This window comes from Doryrhamphus excisus, chromosome 5 (genome assembly GCF_030265055.1).
Source record: "Doryrhamphus excisus isolate RoL2022-K1 chromosome 5, RoL_Dexc_1.0, whole genome shotgun sequence".
Lineage (NCBI taxonomy): Eukaryota > Metazoa > Chordata > Actinopteri > Syngnathiformes > Syngnathidae > Doryrhamphus > Doryrhamphus excisus.
The window spans coordinates 25,606,615-25,628,976 of NC_080470.1; the positions used below are offsets into that span (position 1 = coordinate 25,606,615).

Sequence of the window (22,362 nt, forward strand, 5' to 3'; positions counted from 1 at the left end):
AATAAATTTTCAAATTTTTTCAAAAATTATTTCCAATTTTCTGACACATGAAAATTTCAAATCGAATCAGAAAATTATGAAACTGACATCTGAAAAACTTTTTTGTTTAAATTAATGTCATTTTTTAACGATAAAGGAAAATGGACAGGACATTCATGATTTTTGATTGTTTTTTCGAAAATATTCAATTGTGGATTAGTTTATTTCTTTAAATGATGGGCTGATTTTCTCGGATTTATAAAGTTTGTTTGATCAAATTAATAAAAATTTGGCTGAACAATAAATTATCCATTTCACTCAATTTTTTCTAAGAAAATTATTTTTGAAAACTGTTCAAAATCGACTTATAGTAAAAAAACACTAATAAAGTGTCTTGTAAAAAATTTAGATTCTAAAAATGTATAAAAAAAAGTCAATTAGTGCATTCAGCCAGATTTCAAATATTTTTATCGAATGATGTGTCAATCTCGAATAAATTAAATTTTTAAATTTTTCTGATAAAAAGGATATTTTCAATTAATCAACAGATTTTGGAACATTTAAACTGTAAAAAAAAGCCAAAAAATCAAATTATTGTAAAACAAAGTGTTAAAATGGTAAATATTTCTCTGACCTGAAAGATTGATTCAGTTTCTCGTATTTAAAAAAAATATTTTTTACCCCCTTAGAAATGGTAGAAAAGCAAATGGTGCTCATCCAGCAATTGATGAACAACCAACCAAATATTAGAAATATTTCTGTCATAGCACACGTCGATCATGGCAAGAGTACATTGACTGACTGTCTGGTAATTAAGGCAAAAATTGCATCTGAAGAATCTGGTGGTAAAAGATACATGGATACAAGAGAGGACGAACAAGAAAGAGGTATTACAATTAAAAGTACAGCAATTTCTCTCAATTTTTCAGTACAAAACCCCGTCTTATCCAAACATATGAAACAAGATTATAATGGAAATTCCTTTTTGATCAATTTGATTGACTCCCCAGGGCACGTCGATTTTTCATCTGAGGTGACAGCAGCTCTCCGTGTTACAGATGGTGCCCTCGTCGTAATTGACTGTGTTGACGGAATATGCGTACAAACAGAGACTGTTTTAAGACAGGCAATAGCTGAAAGGATTAAACCAACAATGGTGCTTAATAAGATAGACAGAGCTCTTCTAGAATTAAGAGAATCAAAATTAGATCTGGCTAGTAAAATTAGAAGGAGAGTAGAAGATTTCAATGCCAAGTTACAGATGATCTGTCAAAATAATGAAGATTGGACAATTGACTCCTTAAATCCTGCTCTAAACGAGATTTCTTTCTGTTCAGGTTTACAAGGTTGGGGATTCACTTTGAGATCGTTTGCCAAATTTTATATTAAAGAATTCAAAAGAGAAGGAAAACCTAATCCAGAACTGTTCATCTGTAAAGCGTTATGGACAGAAAATTTGTGTTACTCCTCTGATGATCCTTTTGCAGCAGACGGCAAATTCGTGAAAGACGGACCTCCTGAAAGATCAGCTTTTATCGTTTTCGTTTTGAATCCAATTTATAAGGTAAAAGAACTCTGTGAAAATCTTGATCACGCTGGAATAATTGAATATTTGAGCAAATTCAATGTGAAATTGACACTTGACACACTCAAACCATTAAAAGTATTCAAGGATCTCTTCAAATATGTTATGAGAACATGGCTTCCAGCAGCAGAGATGCTTTTGGAACAAATTATTATTAATTTGCCATCACCTAAAACCGCTCAGAAATATCGTGCTGCTCATCTTTATACCGGTCCAATTAATGACAAGGCGGGTCAATCTATTCAAAATGCATCAGTCCATAAGGATGATCCTTTCATCATGTATGTTTCTAAAATGGTACCATTTTTAGAGAATAGATTCATTGCAATGGGCCGTGTTTTCGGTGGTGTTGTGAAACCTGGTATGAAGGTACGAATTCAAGGACCTGATTATCTTCCAGGATCAAAAAATGATTTATCGGTGAAAACAATTCAAAGAACCGTCGTTCTTATGGGAAGGACTATCAAGGATATTGATGAGTGTCCTGCAGGTAATATTGTCGGTCTTATCGGAATAGATAATGAATTGAAGAAAACTGGTACAATTACCAATTGGGATGATTGCTTTAATATCAAGTCGATGAAATTTTCTGTCAGTCCTGTCGTAAAATACGCTATCAGGCCAAAAAACTCCTCCGATTTGCCAAAATTAAAGGCCGGTCTTCTGAAATTGTCAAAATCTGATCCGCTTACACAAGTTAATTTTTCTGATAACGGTGAGTTGACATTGGCAGGTGCAGGTGAGTTGCACTTGGAAATTTCTATCAACGATCTTAGAAAAGAATATGCTAATTGTGAAATCATCACAGGTGAGCCACAGGTAACTTATATTGAAGGAATCTCAGAGTCAATTACATCGCCTAAAATGAGCAAATCTCCAAACAAACATAATAGAATATTTATGTGTATTGAGCCATTAGAACAAAACATTGTCGAACATATTGAAAGTGGTCTTCTTTGTATCAAAGATTCTAAAGAAAGATCTGCTAAATTCAGAGAGGTACTCAATATCAAAGACGAATGGGTAAAGAAAATACTTTTTTATGGACCAGAGGATAAAGGACCAAATATAGTAATCGATTCAACCAAAGGAATTGCTTATCTTAATGAAATTAAGGAATATATGAGAGAAGGATTCAGAGAGGTCACCACAAAAGGACCATTGATAGGTGAAAACTTGAGAGGCTGCAGATTTGACTTGATTGATTGTACTCTGCACTCAGATGCAATTCACAGAACAGGTAACCAAATTTCTCAGCCAATGTCACAGATCTGTAAAGGTCTCGTTCTTGCAGCAGATCCAATTTTATACGAACCGATTTTCAAGGCAGAAATCAATGTCTCATCTGACCAATTAGGAGGTGTTAACACCGTTTTATCACAACGAAGAGGTATTGCAGAGGAATACAGACAAGAAGGAACAATGAGAACAATTGTTACAGGTTACATCCCTGTAAGAGAATCATTCGGTTTCAATTCCGCATTATTGATGGCAACAAGAGGAGAAGCATCAGTCGTTTTGACATTTTCACACTACTCAGTTTTACCTGGTTCATTAAAAGAAGAATCATCTTTACTTTATCAGACAGTCACCTCTGTCAGAGAGAAAAAGGGCTTACACGAGTTAAAAGGCGCAGAAACCTATTTCGATACGCTTTAAGCAATTAAATCGATCTTTTCAAAAAAATTCTTTTTTCCAATCATTCATTATTTTCTGAAATTTACAAATAACTTTTGTTTTACTAATTTTTTCTTTCAAACATGAACGTATTTTTCTATATTTTTTGCAAAAAGTTCATCATCAAATATGTTTATGCGATGAAAATAATTTTATACATGTTAAAAAACGATTTACGTGTGAAAAAGTATAATTTAAGATCAAAACCTCTTTATTTATAAAAATACTATTTCTTTTTAAATGAGCTCATTTTCAACATTTGCATCATTCATGACTGATTGTTGTCTGACTGTTCATCAAATATTTTGAGAAATGAATATTTTTCATTTTTCTCAATATTCTTTTTGAAATCTTCTAAAGCAACTTTTCTATTAACCTGAATATCTTTGTAACAATCTTTAACAAATTGTACGATAAATAATTCAGTTGCTTTACCAACTAAAATTGGTGCATAAGTGGAAATTTTTCCTACTCGTTCATCGTTTTGCATAATTCGTTTGATTCGAGCTGCAGGAAATTTGAATTTCTTCTTTTGATCAGCTGCTTTTGTCGGTTTTTTCTCATTAATTTTCTCATCCGAGACTGTATTTGATATATTTTTATCAACATCCGAAAGTTTGGTTGTTTCATTTTTATCATCTGTGCCTGTTTTCTGTTCGATTCCATCACCTACAACTTTGTCTGATTTAATTTTCTCATCTGTGTCTGTTTTAGAGTTTTTTGTGTCATCTGAAAGAGTTTTTTGATTTATTGTATCATCTGAGCTTATTTTTGTGTTTTTGGTCTCATCAGAGCTCGTTTTTGTATTTTGATCTTCAATTTTCTCAGTTTCTTTTTGTGCCTGATTACTTTCTGAATTATTTTCAGAGTTTACTTCGGCTTGTTTTTCTGTTTCCTCATTATTTTTAGTTCGTTTGACTTGTTCTGAAACGATTTCTTCAATTTGTTTTTGATCTTCTATCATTTACAGGGGTGCTTTTTTATTGCTTTTAGTGATGTGAAATTCTTTTCTGACAATTTTTGGCTTGTACACGTATGAGGCTGTTGCTGTTTGTACCTAATAGAATGATTCAGATGATGAAAAAAAGAGTTGTTGATTGTTAATTTTTTTTCAAGTGTTATATTTTCGAGTTATAATGTGTCAATTTTCAAAATAGTAGATTTTAAAAAAAAAATATGTCTAAAATAACTAGATTCTCTTATCTCAAGCTCAACTGCATTTTACGGTCATTTTTTGAATAAGAATTTGCTAAGATTGAATAATCTTTCCAAATTTGACTTTTTGAGACTTCTCTACACAAACAAATCAGATTTTTTTTATCTCAAATTTTTATGAATTATCGATAAAAACGTTTAATACTAACTATTTAAAGATAAATTATTATTTTCACCTGCCTTGAAAGAGTGTTTTGTTACCTTTTTAGTATAAACAAGCAAAAAAGACCCCTTTGAAAGAATGTATTTCACTGACAGTCTTTTTTCATTCATTAAAGATGTCTTGATAGATGGCAAAAATGTCTATTTCCTGTTGGAAAAAGGTGGTGTTTATAGTTTGAATAAGAAAAAGCAAATTTTCACGTTCAAAAGCTTACCTGAAAAATGTGCCATTAGAAATAAAGATCTCTTGTTTATACAGAAGAGAGAAATACAAATTATAGATCTGGAAACTGAAGAGGCTCGCAAAATTGAAACAAAATTATCAAGTAGGGCAACAAGCATCTCATTCAATAAACAATTGATGATTGCCTGTTCGAATGGAGAAATTTTTATTTTCGATGGAAATCTCAAGTTCTTAGAATCAATTAAACCATGTGATAGTGCCATACCGGTCGTTTCTGATACAAGTTACGGTCTTATTGCCATTTCACAAAAAGGGATTATTGCAGTTTATAAAAATGGCATTTTAAAAACTAAAAGGATATATACAGAATTCAAATCGATGACAACTCGAATGTTACCACAAAAAAAGAATTCTTTTGATCAGGAACCACTTAGCCAACAATTCGAAAAACGGCTCTCTTTGAAACATACAACAGAAAATGAGACAAATTCGACAAAAACAACGAATAAGTCTTACGAACAAGAAAATGCGTCTGAAAATACGCTTTTTCATTCTGAGGATAGCGATTCTTCGAAGGAAACAAATATTTTCAAAAGACACGATCTGATGAAGAGCTCTGACAGTGAAGAGTCATCAGAAGAGACAGAAATTGATAGTTCTGAGGGTAAATTGCAGGTCATTGTTGGTGATGATGAAGGATATCTCTATTTCTTTGATCCTGAAACATTTGAATATAAAAAAAGATACACGAGCAGTTGTTCAATCGAGTTTTTGATTTTCAAAGATTTTCTCTATTGTATAACAGAAGGTTTTGTTAGAAAAATTAATGAAAATGGAGATAAAAAGATCTATGGCACTGTTTGTTCACAGCCGATAAAAGTTTTCATGTTTCATAAAAAAATGTTTTGTTTGAATGTTTGGGCTGGTATTTTACCACTTGTTGATCGAGAAGATGATCTTTTTGACAAGATTATGATGAAACCTCATAAAATGAAAAAATTAAGTCAATAGAAACATTTTTATCCCAGTAAACTTGTAAATTGTACGCTTGATTGTTGTTTTTCTCTTTTCATGCAAAAATACATTTTTTGAGATATATAAAAAATGTTTTTTTTTTCAAAATATTCAGCAAATAAAATCTTTTTTGATTGAGTGGTGATGGAAAAATATTAGTAATTTTCAACAGAATCTTTTTTTTTATTCAAGCACTTCCTCAATTTCCGTCTTGACAAATTGTCCATCTGTATCTGGTAAATAACACTCAACGTGTTTATCACCATAAGCAACTGTAAGTGCCATACTGATTCGATCAAAGTTCAATTCATATGGCGTGTCAGAAAAAGTCAAGATCTGTTTGTGCAAAGTTTCCTCGTTTTGTTCATCAGGATGATTCAAATTCACATGTTGGTTTTTTCCATAAGTGTAAATAATCACAGTTTTATCGGATGATGCTGTTGCAAAAACAAGTCCATTCAATGATTCTTTTTCTGATGGCTGTTTGTTCTTTAAAGCATCAGATGGTGGCATTATAATACAAACATCGTTTATAAACCAAGAATGATCTGTGAATGTCTTGTGTAACTTTCCGTCTTGGAATAGATAAGCCTTAGAATCATCGCTTCCTGCAAGCAAATATCCATTTGAGTAAGATAGTGAACTTATTCTGGCATCTGCTACCTTTTGAGATTCCTTTTCTGTAATTTTAAGATTTGTACGAGAGATTGAAAAAAATTTGATGTTGCCATCAAGACACCCAGCCGATACAATAAATTCTGTGGAAGTCACTTTCATGAGCTGTAAAACCTCAATAGATGATAGATAATCAGAACAGACACTCTTTTTCTCAATAACATTGAATGTTTGACCGGCTCGTCCGTATAGAACGAGATGGCCATCCGTGAGAGAAGCCAAAAGGTGATTTTCATCAAGAAATATGGCAGCAGCCAAATAACCATCATTTACTTGCAATTCTGTAATTAGATTCAGATCACATTTATCATTATTCAACATTTGAAATAATTTTATTGATTCTTTTGAACAGCTCAGCATCTGATCATTCAATACAGAAATATTTTTGATTGGTGTTGTACCTAAAGAAACAGTCATTTTCTTAGATCATTTTTTGGATGTTCTGATTGTTTTACAGGAGGGGTTTGTTTCGTAACAAAATGTTGTTATTTTCAAAACCGGACCTTTAAAGAGATGATCTGATTGCAATGATCATAAAAGCGATTTTTCAATTTGTTTCAAATCAATTAAGGTTTTCGAAATCATTTTTTACCGATAAATGACCATTCACTCGATGCAAATACATTTATTGGAAAAATATATACTATGTATGAGAAAAAGAGTAAAAAGTTTCACTTATAGACAAAATTACAAACCTTTTTCAAAATTGAACAAGTGAAACTATGAATTTTCAAAATGTTTAAGAATTGTCGAAATATTCGCGAGTAATCACACTTGTGTTTTTATCATTATCTTTGAATATTACTATTAGAAACAATTAAATAATTTATACATTTTTAGAAACAGTGTTATGCGACAGTTTTTTACAGCCCATGTCATTGGAAAGAAAACGAGTCAGAATGTCCGATGACCCGTCAAATCTTTTTGATTTGGTACAAGAGCGTAATCAAGAAAGTTTTATTGATTTAGATTGGAAAAATGTTAAAGAGTTTGTTGATACTGCTAAAAATGACCTACTTTCTCATAAAGAAGTCACTGAAGGACAACAAATCGACGCAGAAAATGACAATACTGTCTGGTCTGATTTGATTGATTTGGAAGAGGAGGAAATTTTTTCACTTTTTTATCATTCATTTGAGACAGCACAGCATTCTAAAACAGGAAATGATGATAATTCCGAAAGTGAACAACGTAGATATTTTATGGACACGAGAATCTGTTATAAATGTGGGAAAACAGGTCATATCGACGTACAGTGCCCTGATCGAGTCAAGCAATTGTGTATCTTATGTGGGTGTATAGATCATCAAAGATATAACTGTTTTCAAATAATTTGTCTTAGATGTAACAAACATGATAACACGACAAACGATCGAGAGACTGTAAAGAAAATGTTGACCAGAGACAAAAATTCAATCTATGTCATAAATGTCCTGGTAGACATACAATTCGAGATTGTCCATTATCATGGAGAAAATATAAAATATACGATCTACAAGATGGTCCGATAAAGATGTCCTGTTCAAATTGTTACAGCACAGATCATTTTTTGGACGATTGTAATGTTAGAAAAAGTAAGAGCTCAATTTTCACTGAGCGTTTTATGGAAATAATACAACCTTCACGTAATAATAATTTTAGGCCACATCACAATCGATAAAGGAAAATAAATTCAGATATTTCATAAAGAAGACCCGTTTTTCAATTTTGCTCAATTTTGAGAATTTTTCCTACAACTCGAAATATTTCGATGTTTTATGCCCCGCAGTTTTTGAAATGGCAAAAAGAATCAAAAGAGACTCTTTTTATGATGAAAAACCGGATGAGACAAATGAAACTGAAAGTGTAATTCATCTGAAAGATCGTAAAATAGAGAAAAGAGATGAATTTGATGCATTTGTTGAGACAAAAATGAAGTTGAATAGAAAAGATAGAAAACGAGCAAGAAACCAAGAGAAATACGAAAAATTGCTACTAGAATGTCCATATCCATCACTTGTAGAATTTGAAGATATAGGATGCAGCAATTCAATACTTCACAACCAAAATAAGAACATTGAAGGTTCTGTACCAGTACCATTTTTTTGGAAATATAAAAAGTTGCAATATCAGCCAAGAGAATTTCATAATCCATTTTTTGATGAAAGAATTCAAAAATCAAGAGATGCTTTTTATGATTATCAGAAAAATCTCACCAAAAGAGAGATCAGGCAACAAATGAATTATCCAAGAATGACTAAGGAGTTTGATCTGGACAAGAAGGCACTAAAAAAAATATTGAAGAAAAAACCGGATCAAATTTTGAATGATTTTTACAATTCGCTCAAAAATTACAAAAATATAGAATTTCCACAATTCAAAAAAAAAACTCTGAAAAAAGACTCGCATTTTGACATAGGAATTATTCGTGATAATAATATTACATGATATAAAATTTGAAAATGTTTGAATGGCACAGTTCATATATGAAAAAATTTATTGTGCATGAAGATTTATAGTGCATAAAAAAAGAATATTTAAAAAAACAGGGTTCATTTCTTCATATCGATCGTTTTGTTAAAAACAATCTGCCCATCAACATCTTCATCCCTGCAATACCAGCCTTTTCTGAAGAATTGCACGGTTTCGCCGATTTTTACATTTTTTATCGATTCATTAGAATAACCTGTGATAATTTCCATTGAATTTGGATTTACATCGTTTAAGAAACAATCACCCTCTTCAGGATTGAAACTGTTGAATAATTGAGTTATTTCTCTGACGGTAAACTTGACAGGCTCTTTTTCGAACCATTGAATTCTGCTGCTAAACTTTTTATCTGTTTTTCTAACAACGATTGTGTCTTCTTTTTTACTTACGAATTCTACTGAAAATTTGTTGATCAAACCGACAGGTTGTGATGGTGTTAATCGAAGGAAATCAGAATATGTCTTTTCCATAAAATCTCCACCATCAATCAGAATATTTGCAGCTTCTTCATTCGCTGTTGCCTCAATCGTTAGAGAAATCGGATCAAAAATGACATGATGTACCGGTCTGTCCATAAGTGTTTGTCTTAAAACATGATCAAAGATTTTCACATCTACAATTGTCTCATTGAATGTAATTCCGACCTTTTCCACAAACTTTTTGATTGCCTCAGGGGGCACACCTCTTCTTTTTAGACCTCGTATTGTGAAAAGACGTGGATCATCCCAGCCCATTACAATTCCTTCAGTTACCAACTTGTTTAATTTCCTTTTTGATAAAATGGTGTTTGAGATATTCAACCGTGAAAATTCCCATTGCACAGGCTTATAAATTTCTAATGCATCTATCAGCCAGTAATACGACGATTTTCTTGTAAAAAACTCTCTAGAACAGAAAGAATGTGTGATATCTTCAATAGAATCATTGACACAGTGTGTATAATCGTAAGATGGGTAAACATAATATTTCTTAGTAGCTCTATGACGATCTGCATGGATAATTCTATAAGCAATAAGATCATGCAACATCATATCTTTACTGTCTATGTCCATTTTGAGACGGAGTATGGCAGTGCCTTCTTTCCATTTGCCATCGATCATTTCTTGAAAGATTTGCTCGTTTAATTCTACTGGTCTGTCCCTGAAAGGTGATTTGACTTGTGCCTTGATTTCATCAGTTGAAAGGTGACAAACGTACGCTCTGCCCTTTCTTATTAAGAATTTAGCCATTTCTATCAATTGATCGAAATAATCTGAGGCAGCTGTGATCTTTGCCGGCTTGTATCCCATCCATTGGACATCCTCTAATATAGATTGATAATATTCTGAAGATTCATTTGTAGGATTTGTGTCATCATATCTTAAAATACACTCGTCTCCATAATTGAAATCAAGATACATTGCCTTGGCGTGGCCTATATGTAGAAATCCGTTAGGCTCAGGTGGAAAACGTGTGATGATTTTACCTCCAGTTCTTTTCAAATGGTCTTCCATCAATTTTGGATTTGTTTGTGGGTTTTCACCAGGTTTGTGCAATTTTCTTAATTCTCCTTCATTCAAAATGCCCTTTCTTTTTATTTTAGTACTTTGCAAATTATTTGCCTTAAGAAATTCTATTACCTTTTTAGGATCATAGAAAACCAGCTCAGTATCCTTGTTAATGAAAGTCATTGCATCTTTCAAATGATCAGAATCTTTGAGCACTTTCAATAGTTTATTTGCATCAAATGTAATGGTTTTTAAATATTCAAACAATTTGTTAGAATTTGCTGTGATCAGTTTATCATTTTCTATGAGTAGCTCGATACCTTTTACCAGCATGTTTTCATTGAAAATAAGTTCCTTATCAATACAATTAGCAAGATCTTCAATTCGTGAATCATTAAGCCCCTTCATTCTGATAGCAAGATTGTAATACAATTTTTTATTGATAGTTTGATATTTTGCAATTTTTTGCATATTTGAAATAGTTTCATCCTTGCCAACGAGTTGATCTTTCAATTTTTGTGATATTTTTAAGTCCTTTAAAAATATATCAGTGGGTGTGGACATTTTCTAAGGGCTCAGAAAATTGAGTGAGAAAACCAATCATTATCTAAATATTTTGATAAAACAGCTCATTGCAATTGAAAATCATTTTTGTTTACGATGAAATATCATATTTGATGAGTTTCTATTCTATTTTTCATGAAATGCAAATCGTCTATTACTCTAAAAAAGTGAATATCTCAGATAAATAATCAACATTTCAAAATATAAAAATGAATCAGAAATAAAAATCATCAAGACAGAAGTTGCAAAATAATGAAAAAATTTCAATTGGATATGTTTGTTTCAGATGAAAACGGTTTGATAGATTCAAATAGAACTGAAAAAAATTGGTAAAGTTGTGTTTATTCTGTATTTTGATATAAAAATCATTCAAACTGCATTCTCATTTCATGTTGTTGATGAATTTTTGAACAATTATCAGTCAAAAACGGCTTATATTCCATTTTTTCCTCCGGGGGATCAATTTGTATGGCTGAATATGTGAAATTGTATTCTTTTTGTAACATTTTTTTCAAATTTTTTGAGAGATCGTGGTGTTCTACAAGACGTACGTCCTTTGAATTGATTTTTAACATTATAGCATGTTTTGAAACACTTATAGACCAAACTTTCATGTCTTTTATTCGAGAAACATTTTTTATCTTTAGGATATCTGATTCAAGATTCTTTATATTTATTTGTTTAGGACAAGTCTCTAAAAGTATGTTCATACCTTCTGAAACAACAAAAAATGTTGATATCATTACAATTATAGCAAATATTATAGTTGCAGCTATATCAAAAAATATAATTTTTGGAAAGAAAAATGTTAAGGTACTTGCAACTAAAACACCAGTTGATTGAATCAAATCACCAATAATATGAACATAAGTAGCTTTCATATTCAGATTCTTTTCATTACTATTTTGTTGGTCATTTTCATGTAAATGGTGCAAACAAAATAAATTAACCAAAAAACCAACAATTGCTATCATTATAAAACTTTTTTCGTTAATTTCTTTAGGATTCTTTAATCGATTGATCGATTCAAAAATAAGATAGAAAGTGGCAATCCATATCAAGGAAATTGAGAAAAGTGCGCCGATCACTTCAAACCTGTGATAACCGAACATGAACCGTCCGTTATATTTCAATTTTGTCAGACTTAAAGAGACCAAACTGACCACAAACCCTAGAATATCCACAAATAAATGAACAGAATCAGCCAATAAAGACAAACTATTAGAATGCCAATGTCCCCATAATTCTAATAAACAAAATATACTGATTATTATCATTATCTTAGAGATTTCTCGGATATCTTTGTCTACCTGAAAGAAATGATTGTGGTTGCATGTGGTTGTCTCACTGATTGTGCTGATTGTAGATGAAGCGGTGTCTTTTTCACAGTGTATTTTTTCACATGATTTTTTATCTAAAAATTTTTCATCCTTACAATTATGAGAATTTTTCTGTCCCGAAAACTGCATTTTAATTTTCTGTTCATTATTATTTTGTGCCATTATTTCTAAAAATGTATTTTTTTGTAACAAGAAAAAAACAAAAATTTTATAAAAAAATTATTCCCAAAACAGTGTTTTGATATTTGGTGATTAGATTCTTTCTATGTTTTTATACTATAAACAACTCGTACGAGTCAATAAAATGTTTTAAAAATTAAAAGGTCAATCAAAATCGGTTTTGTTCAAAAATGATTCACACGTTTGTTTGGTAACTGATCTATCGTGGAAATGAATTGAATCGATTTTATTTGTTAAATTATTTTTTATCTATTCGAATATCTAATATTTATTATCGGTAAAAATGTATTTATTTGTTATATTTATGACAAATTAAATCAACTGATAAAAAGATCATAAAAGATTTGTCTTTCAGGTACAAAGAGATATTTTTAATATTAAAATCTTTATAGTGCTCTAATAAAAGGGATTTTCATCAATGAAATGAAAAATCTACATCTTAATAAAGTGTTGATTGTGCTTTTAATGAAAAAGTTTTTGCATAAACAGCAAATCAAAGAGCAGAGCATCAAACAAAAAATCTATAAAATCTACAAATATCCAAGAAATATATAAAAATATCTACAAATATATATAAAAATATATAAAAATATCTAATAACATCTTTGAATTTTATAAAAATATCTACAAAAATATATCAAAATATATAACAATATCTTTGAATTTTATAAAAATATCTACAAATATATCTAAAAATATCTACAAATCACATAACACTTTTCTGTCAAAACATCAATAATTTTTATAATTACATGATTGTAAATAACAAACAACTGCAATATGTTGAAAAATTAGGTTCTGGCACACACGGAAATGTATATTTATTGAAAACAAGAGAAAAACAACCAAAATTCCTTGTTTGCAAATCCATTGCTCTAAAAAATCAGAAATACGCAGAGAAAGAAATAAAGATCCTCCATAAAATGAACCACCAAAGAATCATTTCATTCTATCATTCTATAGAAAAACAAAATGGTAAGTTTATTTATATGGAATACGCCAATTACGGTGATTTAGAAAAATTGATACAATTTTTAAGTAAAAAAAACTTAAAAATACAAAAAAGTATTGGTTGGTCCATATTTGCACAAATAATTGATGGTTTAGATTATTTACAATCTAATAAAATAATACATAGAGATATCAAACCAGCAAACATTCTTTTAACAAGATTCTTTAATAAAAAAGGAATATTGATACTTATAAAAATCGCAGATTTTTCCCTTTCAAAAATAATGGAAGGAACCTTTATAAATGATAAAATAATTGTAGGGACACCCTACTATATGGCACCTGAAATAATAAAAAAAGAGAAATATGATTATTCTATAGATATTTGGTCAACTGGTGTGTTAATGTACGAATTACTTTCATTAGAAAGACCGTTTGAATCAGAAACGAAACTTTCTTTAAGAAGACTGATCCTTCATAAAAAGAAACGGTTCCAAGATGCAGTGATGATTACTTAAAAAAAACGATTCTTTTATGTTTAGAAAAGGAGAATAGACGAACAGCCAAAAGTATAAAAAATATAAAATTGATCAAATATTTTATCAATAAAAATTATAAAAGTATTATGCTGTTTAAATATGAGAATAACATGATATGAATGATATGAATAAGTTAATAAAATGATTTGAATGATTTGAATAAGTTGATGTACTGTTTCACAAAGTGAAGAACCTGAAGATGCGTCTCAAAAGAACAAATTTGTAACAGAAGGGCCCCTTCATTCATTGTGCCTGCTTTTCAGGTATTTTTATCAATAATAGAAATTAATTCAAAACTTACAGTTTGTAAACAATGAATAAAAATACTTTAATATGATTAAAAATGTGTCGTAAGGTAAAAAATATCATTCAAACTAAAATATACTATTTAAACTTGAAGTACCATTTAAAAAGTAAAATATACAATTTTTACAAAAACACAATAATAATAATTAAAGTGAAAGTTCTCCTTTAATTACTCAGCCATCCCCTCCTTGTCAATATTATAGAAAGAAAACTTATACCCTTCCTTACTATTAGCAACCAATCTCACCCAACTATTTAATTTTTTTAATCTTAAATATTTCCTACCTAAATATTTCAAATACCTTTTACATATAAATTTATAATAAGAAATATTCAAATTATTACCATTTATCTCAAATGTAACATTTTTACCAATTTGATTGGTCTGCCCATTTATTTTTATCTTTTCTTTAAGATAAGCTAGTAAATCAGATATTTCGAAAAGGGACTCATTCGTACAGTTAGTACAATCAAGAATGACAGTCTTTTTTATTGTTGGATCATTCTGTGCTGCTGCACTGTTCACCTTTTGTTTTTTCTTGAAACTGATATTGTTATTGTTATTATTGTTATTATCAGTTTGTTGTACTTGTTCTGATTGTGGCTGCTCCATTTCTAAGGGATAAAAAATAATTTTTTTTTGAAAAATCTATCTGCCCATATAATCAGTGGAGTGAGAAAATATTATTTCTACGATACTAATTATATTTCTACGATACAAATCATTCAAATATTTCAAAGTACATTTTATACAATTCAAAGTACATATTTCTATATTTATTTCATAAATATTTTTAATGGCAGATAATCCTAAAAAACGAGATTACAGGCAACACGCCCATGTCAATCCGTACAAACAGCACAATTTAGAGATACCCGACCAGTTCCCCTCTCCACCTGCTGATTTTGTGGATTTAGGCTGTGGATACGGGAGATTCCTCCTCCGATTAAGCTTTTTATTTCCTGATAAGATAATTTATGGTTTAGAGATAAGAGAGAAGGTGGTACGATTTGTGAAAAAGAAAATCGAATGGTTGAAAGAAAATAATCTAAAAGAGTTTATGGAAAATGACCAGTTCTTTTCTCTTTATAAAAATGATTTAAATTTATTAAATAATGAGAATAATACTAATTTAAATAATAATATTTCTAATTTAAATAATTCACTTTTGAATGATAATATTTCTAATTTAAATAATAATATTTCTAATACTTTAAAATATAATAATAATACTTCAAATGAGAATATTTCTAATTCAGTGAATAATTTAAGTGTTTACGAGACAAACGGCATGTTATTTTTCTGTAATTTTTTCAAAAGAAATTCCTTAGAAAAGATATTCATATTATTCCCTGATCCACATTTCAAGAAAAGAAAGCAAAAGGTAAGAATGGTAACAGAGCAACCGTACAATATTTTTATTATTGTTTGAAGAATGAGGGAAGGATTTATATCTCTACGGATGTAAGAGAATTGTACGAGGAGATGGTGAAGGAAATGATGTGGTTGTTTGATTTGTGTTTTATGAATGAAAATGATAGAGATTATTCTTTAGAGAAAAGTAAAAATAATACCGATACTGACAATTTCGAAAATACAGATCTTTCAGACAAGAATTTAAAAGTAAAAATAATACAGATAATTTTAAAGAACGTTTACTTTTAGAAATGATAGAAAAAGGAACAGATGAAAGTAACAGAGCAGGAAAAAGAGTGGAGAAAATCTTTACAGCTGTTTTTGTTAAAAGAATTGTTTAAATTGATATAATATTTGATATAAATTATAAAGAATATTTGATATAAATTGATATAATAATTGTTTTTTTTAGTTTTTAGTTTTAAAATATTTCAGTGATTTGAGAAGGCTGAAACCGTAGAGTTTCAAAAAGTAAAATTGTTATTTTTATGAATATTTTCTTAAAAAAAGAGATGAGTATGTTCGAGGATTTTTTCAAAGATTTTTTTGCCACCATCCACGGTTGGGTGACCATCATATTTTTATTTCTATTTTTAATAATTGTTGTTGTTTTAATTAAACAGATAATACCAGATGATGAGAATAGAGGAAGTGGTAATAATGTTATTATTGTGAATCAAGCGGAACAGAAAAGAAGGAACCATAGGGATAGAGACGGATCAGAAAGGAGTTGAAAATAAAATTATGAATAATTTATTTTTATTTTTAAAAAGTATTTTATTTTATTTTAAAGTTCATTTTAAAAAAGTATTTTTATTTTAAAAGAATCTCATTTTATTTTTAAAAAGTATTTTTATTTTTTCAAAGTATTTTTATTTTTCAAATTGTTTAAATGCGACCCCCTTACAAAACACTTTACCATTCTTAGAAATAGAAATAATTAAAATCAATTACAAATTATTCAATTACAATTCAATACAATTTAGTTTTGAAATATATATGTTCATAAAACCGGAAACCCTGTTAAAAGAAAGAAAAAGTTTAAAACCTGACGATTTAGAGCACAACCTAGATTATTTTTTCTATTCCCCCAAGAAGCTGGCGGCATTCCTCCGATTATTCTACAAAAGGAAGATCAAATCGTTCAAGATGCTGAAAATAGCCATCTATCTGCAGAAAATCAGGAATCGGAAATTCTCGTATCTGGCTTGTGCACTGAAAAAAATAATCCTTTGGATTTACTTGATTTTAATGTGTACATCGGTCCCACATGATAAGAATGTGAATGACTGACAAAATTTCATTCTTCTTCTCAATGAATTATTACTTGTTAAATCAAAATATTTCAATTACGTTTGAGTATTTAAAAGAATCAAGTTGATTTAACACCAACGAATTGAGTAATATGAAAGTAATTTTTTCATGTTCAGATACCTGTTTTTCAAATGCAACTCTAACTTGATTTGTTAATGCTAATATAATTTAAATGTATTATGTAACTTGAAAGCAATTTTATTATGTCCTTACAACACAAGTTAGCTCTCTAAATTTAACTTGATTTGTTAATGCTAATATAATTTAAATGTATTATATAACTTGAAAGCAATTTTATTATGTCCTTACAACACAAGTTAGCTCTCTAAATTTAACTTGATTTGTTAAAGCCAGTCGAATACATTGTAGACAATTGTGTGTGCAAATACAAAAATCAAAACTGATTGTATTGACAAAATGTAGTGTATTGATCTTGATCTCAGTGCAGCTTTAACTTCAGCATAAAAACACAACTTTCAAAACACAAATATTGAAAATACAAATCACATTAAAACACAAAAACAGTTTTCACAGTAAATTCACAACAAAAATGAATTAAAAGTAAATTCTGCATAAAGTGCAATGGATTCATCTTACAAATAATCTAACTTTTTTCAGAGTACCAGGTCACAGCAGATAACAATCTGAACCTATCACAGTACATTCAAAAATATAATGTGAGCTTGAGCATCCAGTGCATCCTCAAGAGCAAATAGAACATAACAGTAACAGGTTTGTAAACAAAAAGCAATAAATCCTGCATAAACTTGTCACTGAGAAACAAAACTTAAAAAAAAGTGCAGTCAATCCAGTCTGAACTGTTCACTGATGGAGCCTGTTTTTCAGAGCAAGTGCTCTGTTGGAAAGTTTCCCTCGATCCAGTTCCATCCAGATCTTTTGAATTACCTCAAAAGTGTAGCGGAGGTCAGCAGGATAGCTGAGGTTCAGCGCATACATCAATCCAAATAAAACAGCAACACCTAATGCTACATTATCAAGGTTTTGTAACACCTTGATGCCTTCAAGAACAATGCCAATGTCCTCTGCTTCATCACTTGAAGCATGTTCTTTGACAACATATATACCAACTGTAGTGTCTTCAATGGCCTTGTTGATCGTGTTCTGATCCAGGCTCTGTGCAAAACAGACAAAAGGTAAGTAAAGAAGTTAGGTAAGTCAAACCTAATCACCAAGCCCCATCGAGAAAAGGATAACAAAATAGTGACACTCGATCTAGTAAGGTCAAAGTTAGAATGGAGGCAAATTTAGAGACAACACAGGACTCTTTTTCAGCACACACGCACAGATCAGACTGTTGGCAGGCAATCAGATATTTAATGAATTTCACAACAAGCCTTGAGAACATTCTATTCTACCTGTAAGTTCATTTACCAGCAACAAGAAACACTGTAATGATTTTTGGTTATGAAACAGTAAAACAATTGACTTAAAAAACAGAATATACTATATTCTTTTAATCAATAAGCAATTTCCACACAATGATCAAGAATGGGAACAAGAGAAGAGCGGAAGAAGAACACAAGCACCGATTCATATACATACCACATATTCCTGTAGGAGGTTATCTGGATCTTCGCCCATGTAGACACAGACTCCTTTAATGATGCACTCTCGTCCAGCATCTACATCATCACACTGAAAGGACATTTCTAGATTAGCATCTTAATTCACCACATGTGCCTTAAAGCGATACTCCACTTTGTACGTTTAATCCACTAAATATGTAATATGTGAGACTTCGTATATCTCTCAATGGATGAAAATGCGGAAGCCTCGCAAGATCGACGCCATCTTGACATCCAGCTACAGGCTACAGTTGACATTTAGGCTAAAAACATGGTGTAAACGGCATCTTTCACGGTCAATTTTTAATGTTGTGGCTCACAGACAGTTGATTACACCACACAAGCAGGATGGAGACGTTTTGTGTTCTTTTTTTAACGTTTCATCTGTGGTCACCATTCACTGCCATTGTACTGGATGAGGCTACCCTCTTTCTCCTAAAACTCAAGCATTGTTTTGTGAACTGAAGATCTTCACTCATCACATCAGAATGGAGGAGAGTACATATTGAGTGGACTAATCTGGCAAAGTAGAATATCGCTTTAATCTCCTGGTATAAACTGTCCTATGGGTGCACATTTCTTTTCCTATGTATGCAAGTTTCCTATGACTGTGAGAGCCTTGCCGTGTACTCCATGTGAGAGGAGGACTGAAGGGACTTAGAAAAAGAGGAAGTAGAAAATAGAAACAGGAAAAAAACAGAAAAGAAAGAGGAGGTAGACAAATATGAAGATAAATAAGGAAACAGAGGAACAGTTTAAGATGATACAAAAGGATGCAACAGTGAAAGGACAAAAATGAAAAGTAAACGCAAAATAGCAGAAAGAATTTTTGATTGCGAGAGCCCTGCATTACTTACATTGGCAATTTGTGCAGTGATTCTTTTGAGCCGTTCACCTAGCTGTCCTCCTCTCTTCTGGAACAGCCTTGTCAAGTTGTAAGTGTGGAGGTCCACCTGAGAAAAGAACTTGGACTGAAGTGGTACAGTCGTGATTCTCTTGAATTCAGCGTTGATCTGAAAAAGCACAGAGGATTCAGGGAGAATGTCACCATCACACAAAGCAGACCAGGACAGGCAAGAGGGAGATGAAGCACATACAAACGATGTGCTATCAGGTACATTAGCAATTTGCCAGTGCATACAAGCTTTTCATTTAATCAACAGCAAATCTAAGATGAAAACCCAGCATGAGATCAGCCTTACCTCACTGACTTCAAACAAAGCAGGCCATCTCGCCATGAAATCATCCACCATCGGTGCATCACGAACAACCTCATGTCTTCTCAATGCGAAAGTCTTTTCCATGTTGAGCTTGACAACCTCTCGGTTGTTCCTCTTCCTTACATCCAAGAGTAAAGCTTTCCGCATGGCTTCTAGACTCTCCTCAGTTTCTGCTGACGGGTATGTTGGGCAAAAATTAACTTCTGCTCTCTTTGCCTTTTTGATGCCAAAAGCTGCACTGTGCTTTCCAGCAGGTTTGTTTTTTATGGAGTTCACCGTCACTTCTGGGCATCCAAGTTTTCTCAGATGTGTGCGATAGTTAGACTCATTTATTTTAAACTCATTTTCCATCCACCACATCCAGTGCTGGAGCCCTTCTCAGTTAAACATGCATGTCTCTTGATGAGACTCTGGGCTACCTGTTCCATCTCCTTATCAGTGACATACACTTTATACTGCACAATTTGCTGCACTAATCCATCAAGAATAGCTGACTTCAACTTGGGATCTGGAATAAGTGCAGTGCCATTTTGAATGTAAACTAAACCTGCCTGCTGAAGTTTTAACTCTGTGTCATAGGAGAACTTAGGTACATGAAACACAGCTGGCCAGGAGGACCGTGAGCTTGTAGACTCACTTGATGACAGTATGTCTGTATCCACAAGTTCACCTGGCCGTGATGAAGAGCCAGTTGTTGAGCAAGGACTTGATGCTTGGGGGTGTAGGACTGAATTAAGCACAGTAGAGTTATCATCATGTTGCATAGTGGTGGGCCTTGACATATCAATAACTCTAAGAGTGCCTCTGTCTTCCACCTCTGACATTGAGGTTAAGTTGAGAAACTCGTTTCCAAACAAGGAGTCCATGAATTGAAGTTTTAAGTTGCCCTGAAGTCCACATTGTCTCTTTACTTCAACAATAAGGTCATCAACTGTTTCAGGGAGTCCATGTGAGAGTGTCAACCTCTGAGAGCTGCCATCAGTCAATATGATCTTTAGGATCACAGGAGCATCCATCTTCAAAGCCACTCTGCAGAAACAAAGAAAATTAAACATCAGACATCAATATAATTGAAATGTAAAATCCAACAGTAAAAACCTATTTATCTATTACTGCATGCAGCAGGTATTTATAATGAAAATGTTTTTAAAATATAGTAGAGGATTTGGAAAAAAAGAGAAAATATGTAAAACACGGTAAATGCACATACAGGAGATTACATTTTCATAAACATTTATCAAAACCAATGCTGCAGGCAAGCTAGTTCATTTTACCTGCATATAAGTACTATAGATCAATATGAAAGCAGTATTAGCTTCAGTAGCAAGTAAGAGTTTTAAAATCAGAAGTGCTTTCTCTGATGCAGAAGTAAGATAAGATAAGATAAGATGCCTTTATTCGTCCCACAGTGGGGAAATTTGCAAGTAGAAGTAGCACTAGTAGTAATGTTGACAAAAGTTAGTTTAAAAAGCTTATGCTGAAATAAACACCTTATGTATTCAAATATAGATTTTTAAATTACTTTTAGGTCTAATATTTATTTAATTGAATTTCAGACATTTTAGTACTTCAAGAACCTGCAGACATCCAAGGCAGAAGTATGAAACTAGGTTAGATCAAATTAAGACTTTTTAATGGCTAACATTTTAACTTAAATCACAACCTCGTGAATTCTAATTGAAACTCTTTACTTTTACACTTTTTAATGACTTACATATCATACACACAAGTTACAAACTGTCATAAACCCTCAGCTCAATTATTGCACACCACCTTTTATTTCAATATGTCTTTTCAAAGTCACCATACGGGCTGATCCAATCTTGTAGTCAACTAGTGGATAAGTATCAAGGAGTTCACTGGGTGCCACGAGAGTGAATGTTCTTGTGGGTGATGGACTCAGTTCAAAGGCTCTATAATGTTCTCTATACCAGCCACACAGCTCATTAACAATGTAGAATACACTGTCATGTAAAATGCAGATTTGGTTAATTTCACTAAATTCAGGCAATCCACCTGTTGTTCTGTGGGCCAGTATCATTCCCTTCCTATAGGTTATACCCTTGGTTGTCACACACTGTGCAAGTTGAACCTCAGGTGTGTCTGGGAACTTCTGTCTGATGACTCGTGCTATCTCCTCTTTGAGTAAGTCTACTGGTAGAGTGGCTACAGCTGAGACCTCTAGGTCAGACTTATTTAGATGTGGAGAGCTCAAATGGTACGCAATCATCATCTGATGCTTTGAAGCTAATGAGAGGGGCACATTCTTGAAGCAGCTTGTGTGTCGGATAACCTGTTTAAAAAAGCTGTGTTTAGCCTCAAAGCGCAATGTCCACTGTCCAACAAGTGGACCAAACAGCCTGATCATCTGGGGGTAGTGCTCCAAATAATGGTGTTTTGGTAGCAGCTTGATGTCTGGGAACAACGCTTGGTATCTCTGCCTGTGCTCTACAATTTTACTTTCCAAAAAAGCCAGCGAGTCATCACTATGCACAGGG

At 31.8% G+C, this 22,362-nt stretch overlaps 2 protein-coding genes across 2 annotated transcripts; one reads left to right on the forward strand and one right to left on the reverse strand.

Annotated features, from left to right (window-relative positions):
- The first annotated feature begins 512 nt into the window (after window positions 1-512).
- Window positions 513-4,456, forward strand: LOC131129589 (uncharacterized). The gene has a single exon (XM_058073297.1). It carries the CDS (start codon window positions 671-673, stop codon window positions 3,221-3,223), a length of 2,553 nt encoding a protein of 850 aa, XP_057929280.1. The 5' UTR covers window positions 513-670; the 3' UTR covers window positions 3,224-4,456.
- Window positions 4,457-17,814: 13,358 nt separating this feature from the next.
- On the reverse strand, window positions 17,815-20,011 carry LOC131129468 (uncharacterized). The gene is made up of 4 exons (XM_058073076.1): window positions 19,847-20,011; window positions 19,502-19,657; window positions 18,622-18,714; window positions 17,815-18,192 (listed from the first exon to the last, which is right to left on the reverse strand). Exons 1-4 carry the CDS (start codon window positions 20,009-20,011, stop codon window positions 17,881-17,883), a joined length of 726 nt encoding a protein of 241 aa, XP_057929059.1. The 3' UTR covers window positions 17,815-17,880.
- Between the last annotated feature and the right edge of the window lie 2,351 nt (window positions 20,012-22,362).

Excerpts from the sequence above, each read along its gene's own strand:
- LOC131129468 (XM_058073076.1), bottom strand. The coding sequence starts at position 20,011 with ATGCGGAAAGCTTTACTCTTGGATGTAAGGAAGAGGAACAACCGAGAG. Across the intron at positions 19,658-19,846 it reads CTTTGTTTGAAGTCAGTGAG|ATCAACGCTGAATTCAAGAG; the intron begins GTAAGGCTGATC and ends GTGCTTTTTCAG. Across the intron at positions 18,193-18,621 it reads ACCTCCTACAGGAATATGTG|AGCCTGGATCAGAACACGAT; the intron begins GTATGTATATGA and ends TGTTTTGCACAG.
- LOC131129589 (XM_058073297.1), top strand. The coding sequence starts at position 671 with ATGGTAGAAAAGCAAATGGTGCTCATCCAGCAATTGATGAACAACCAA.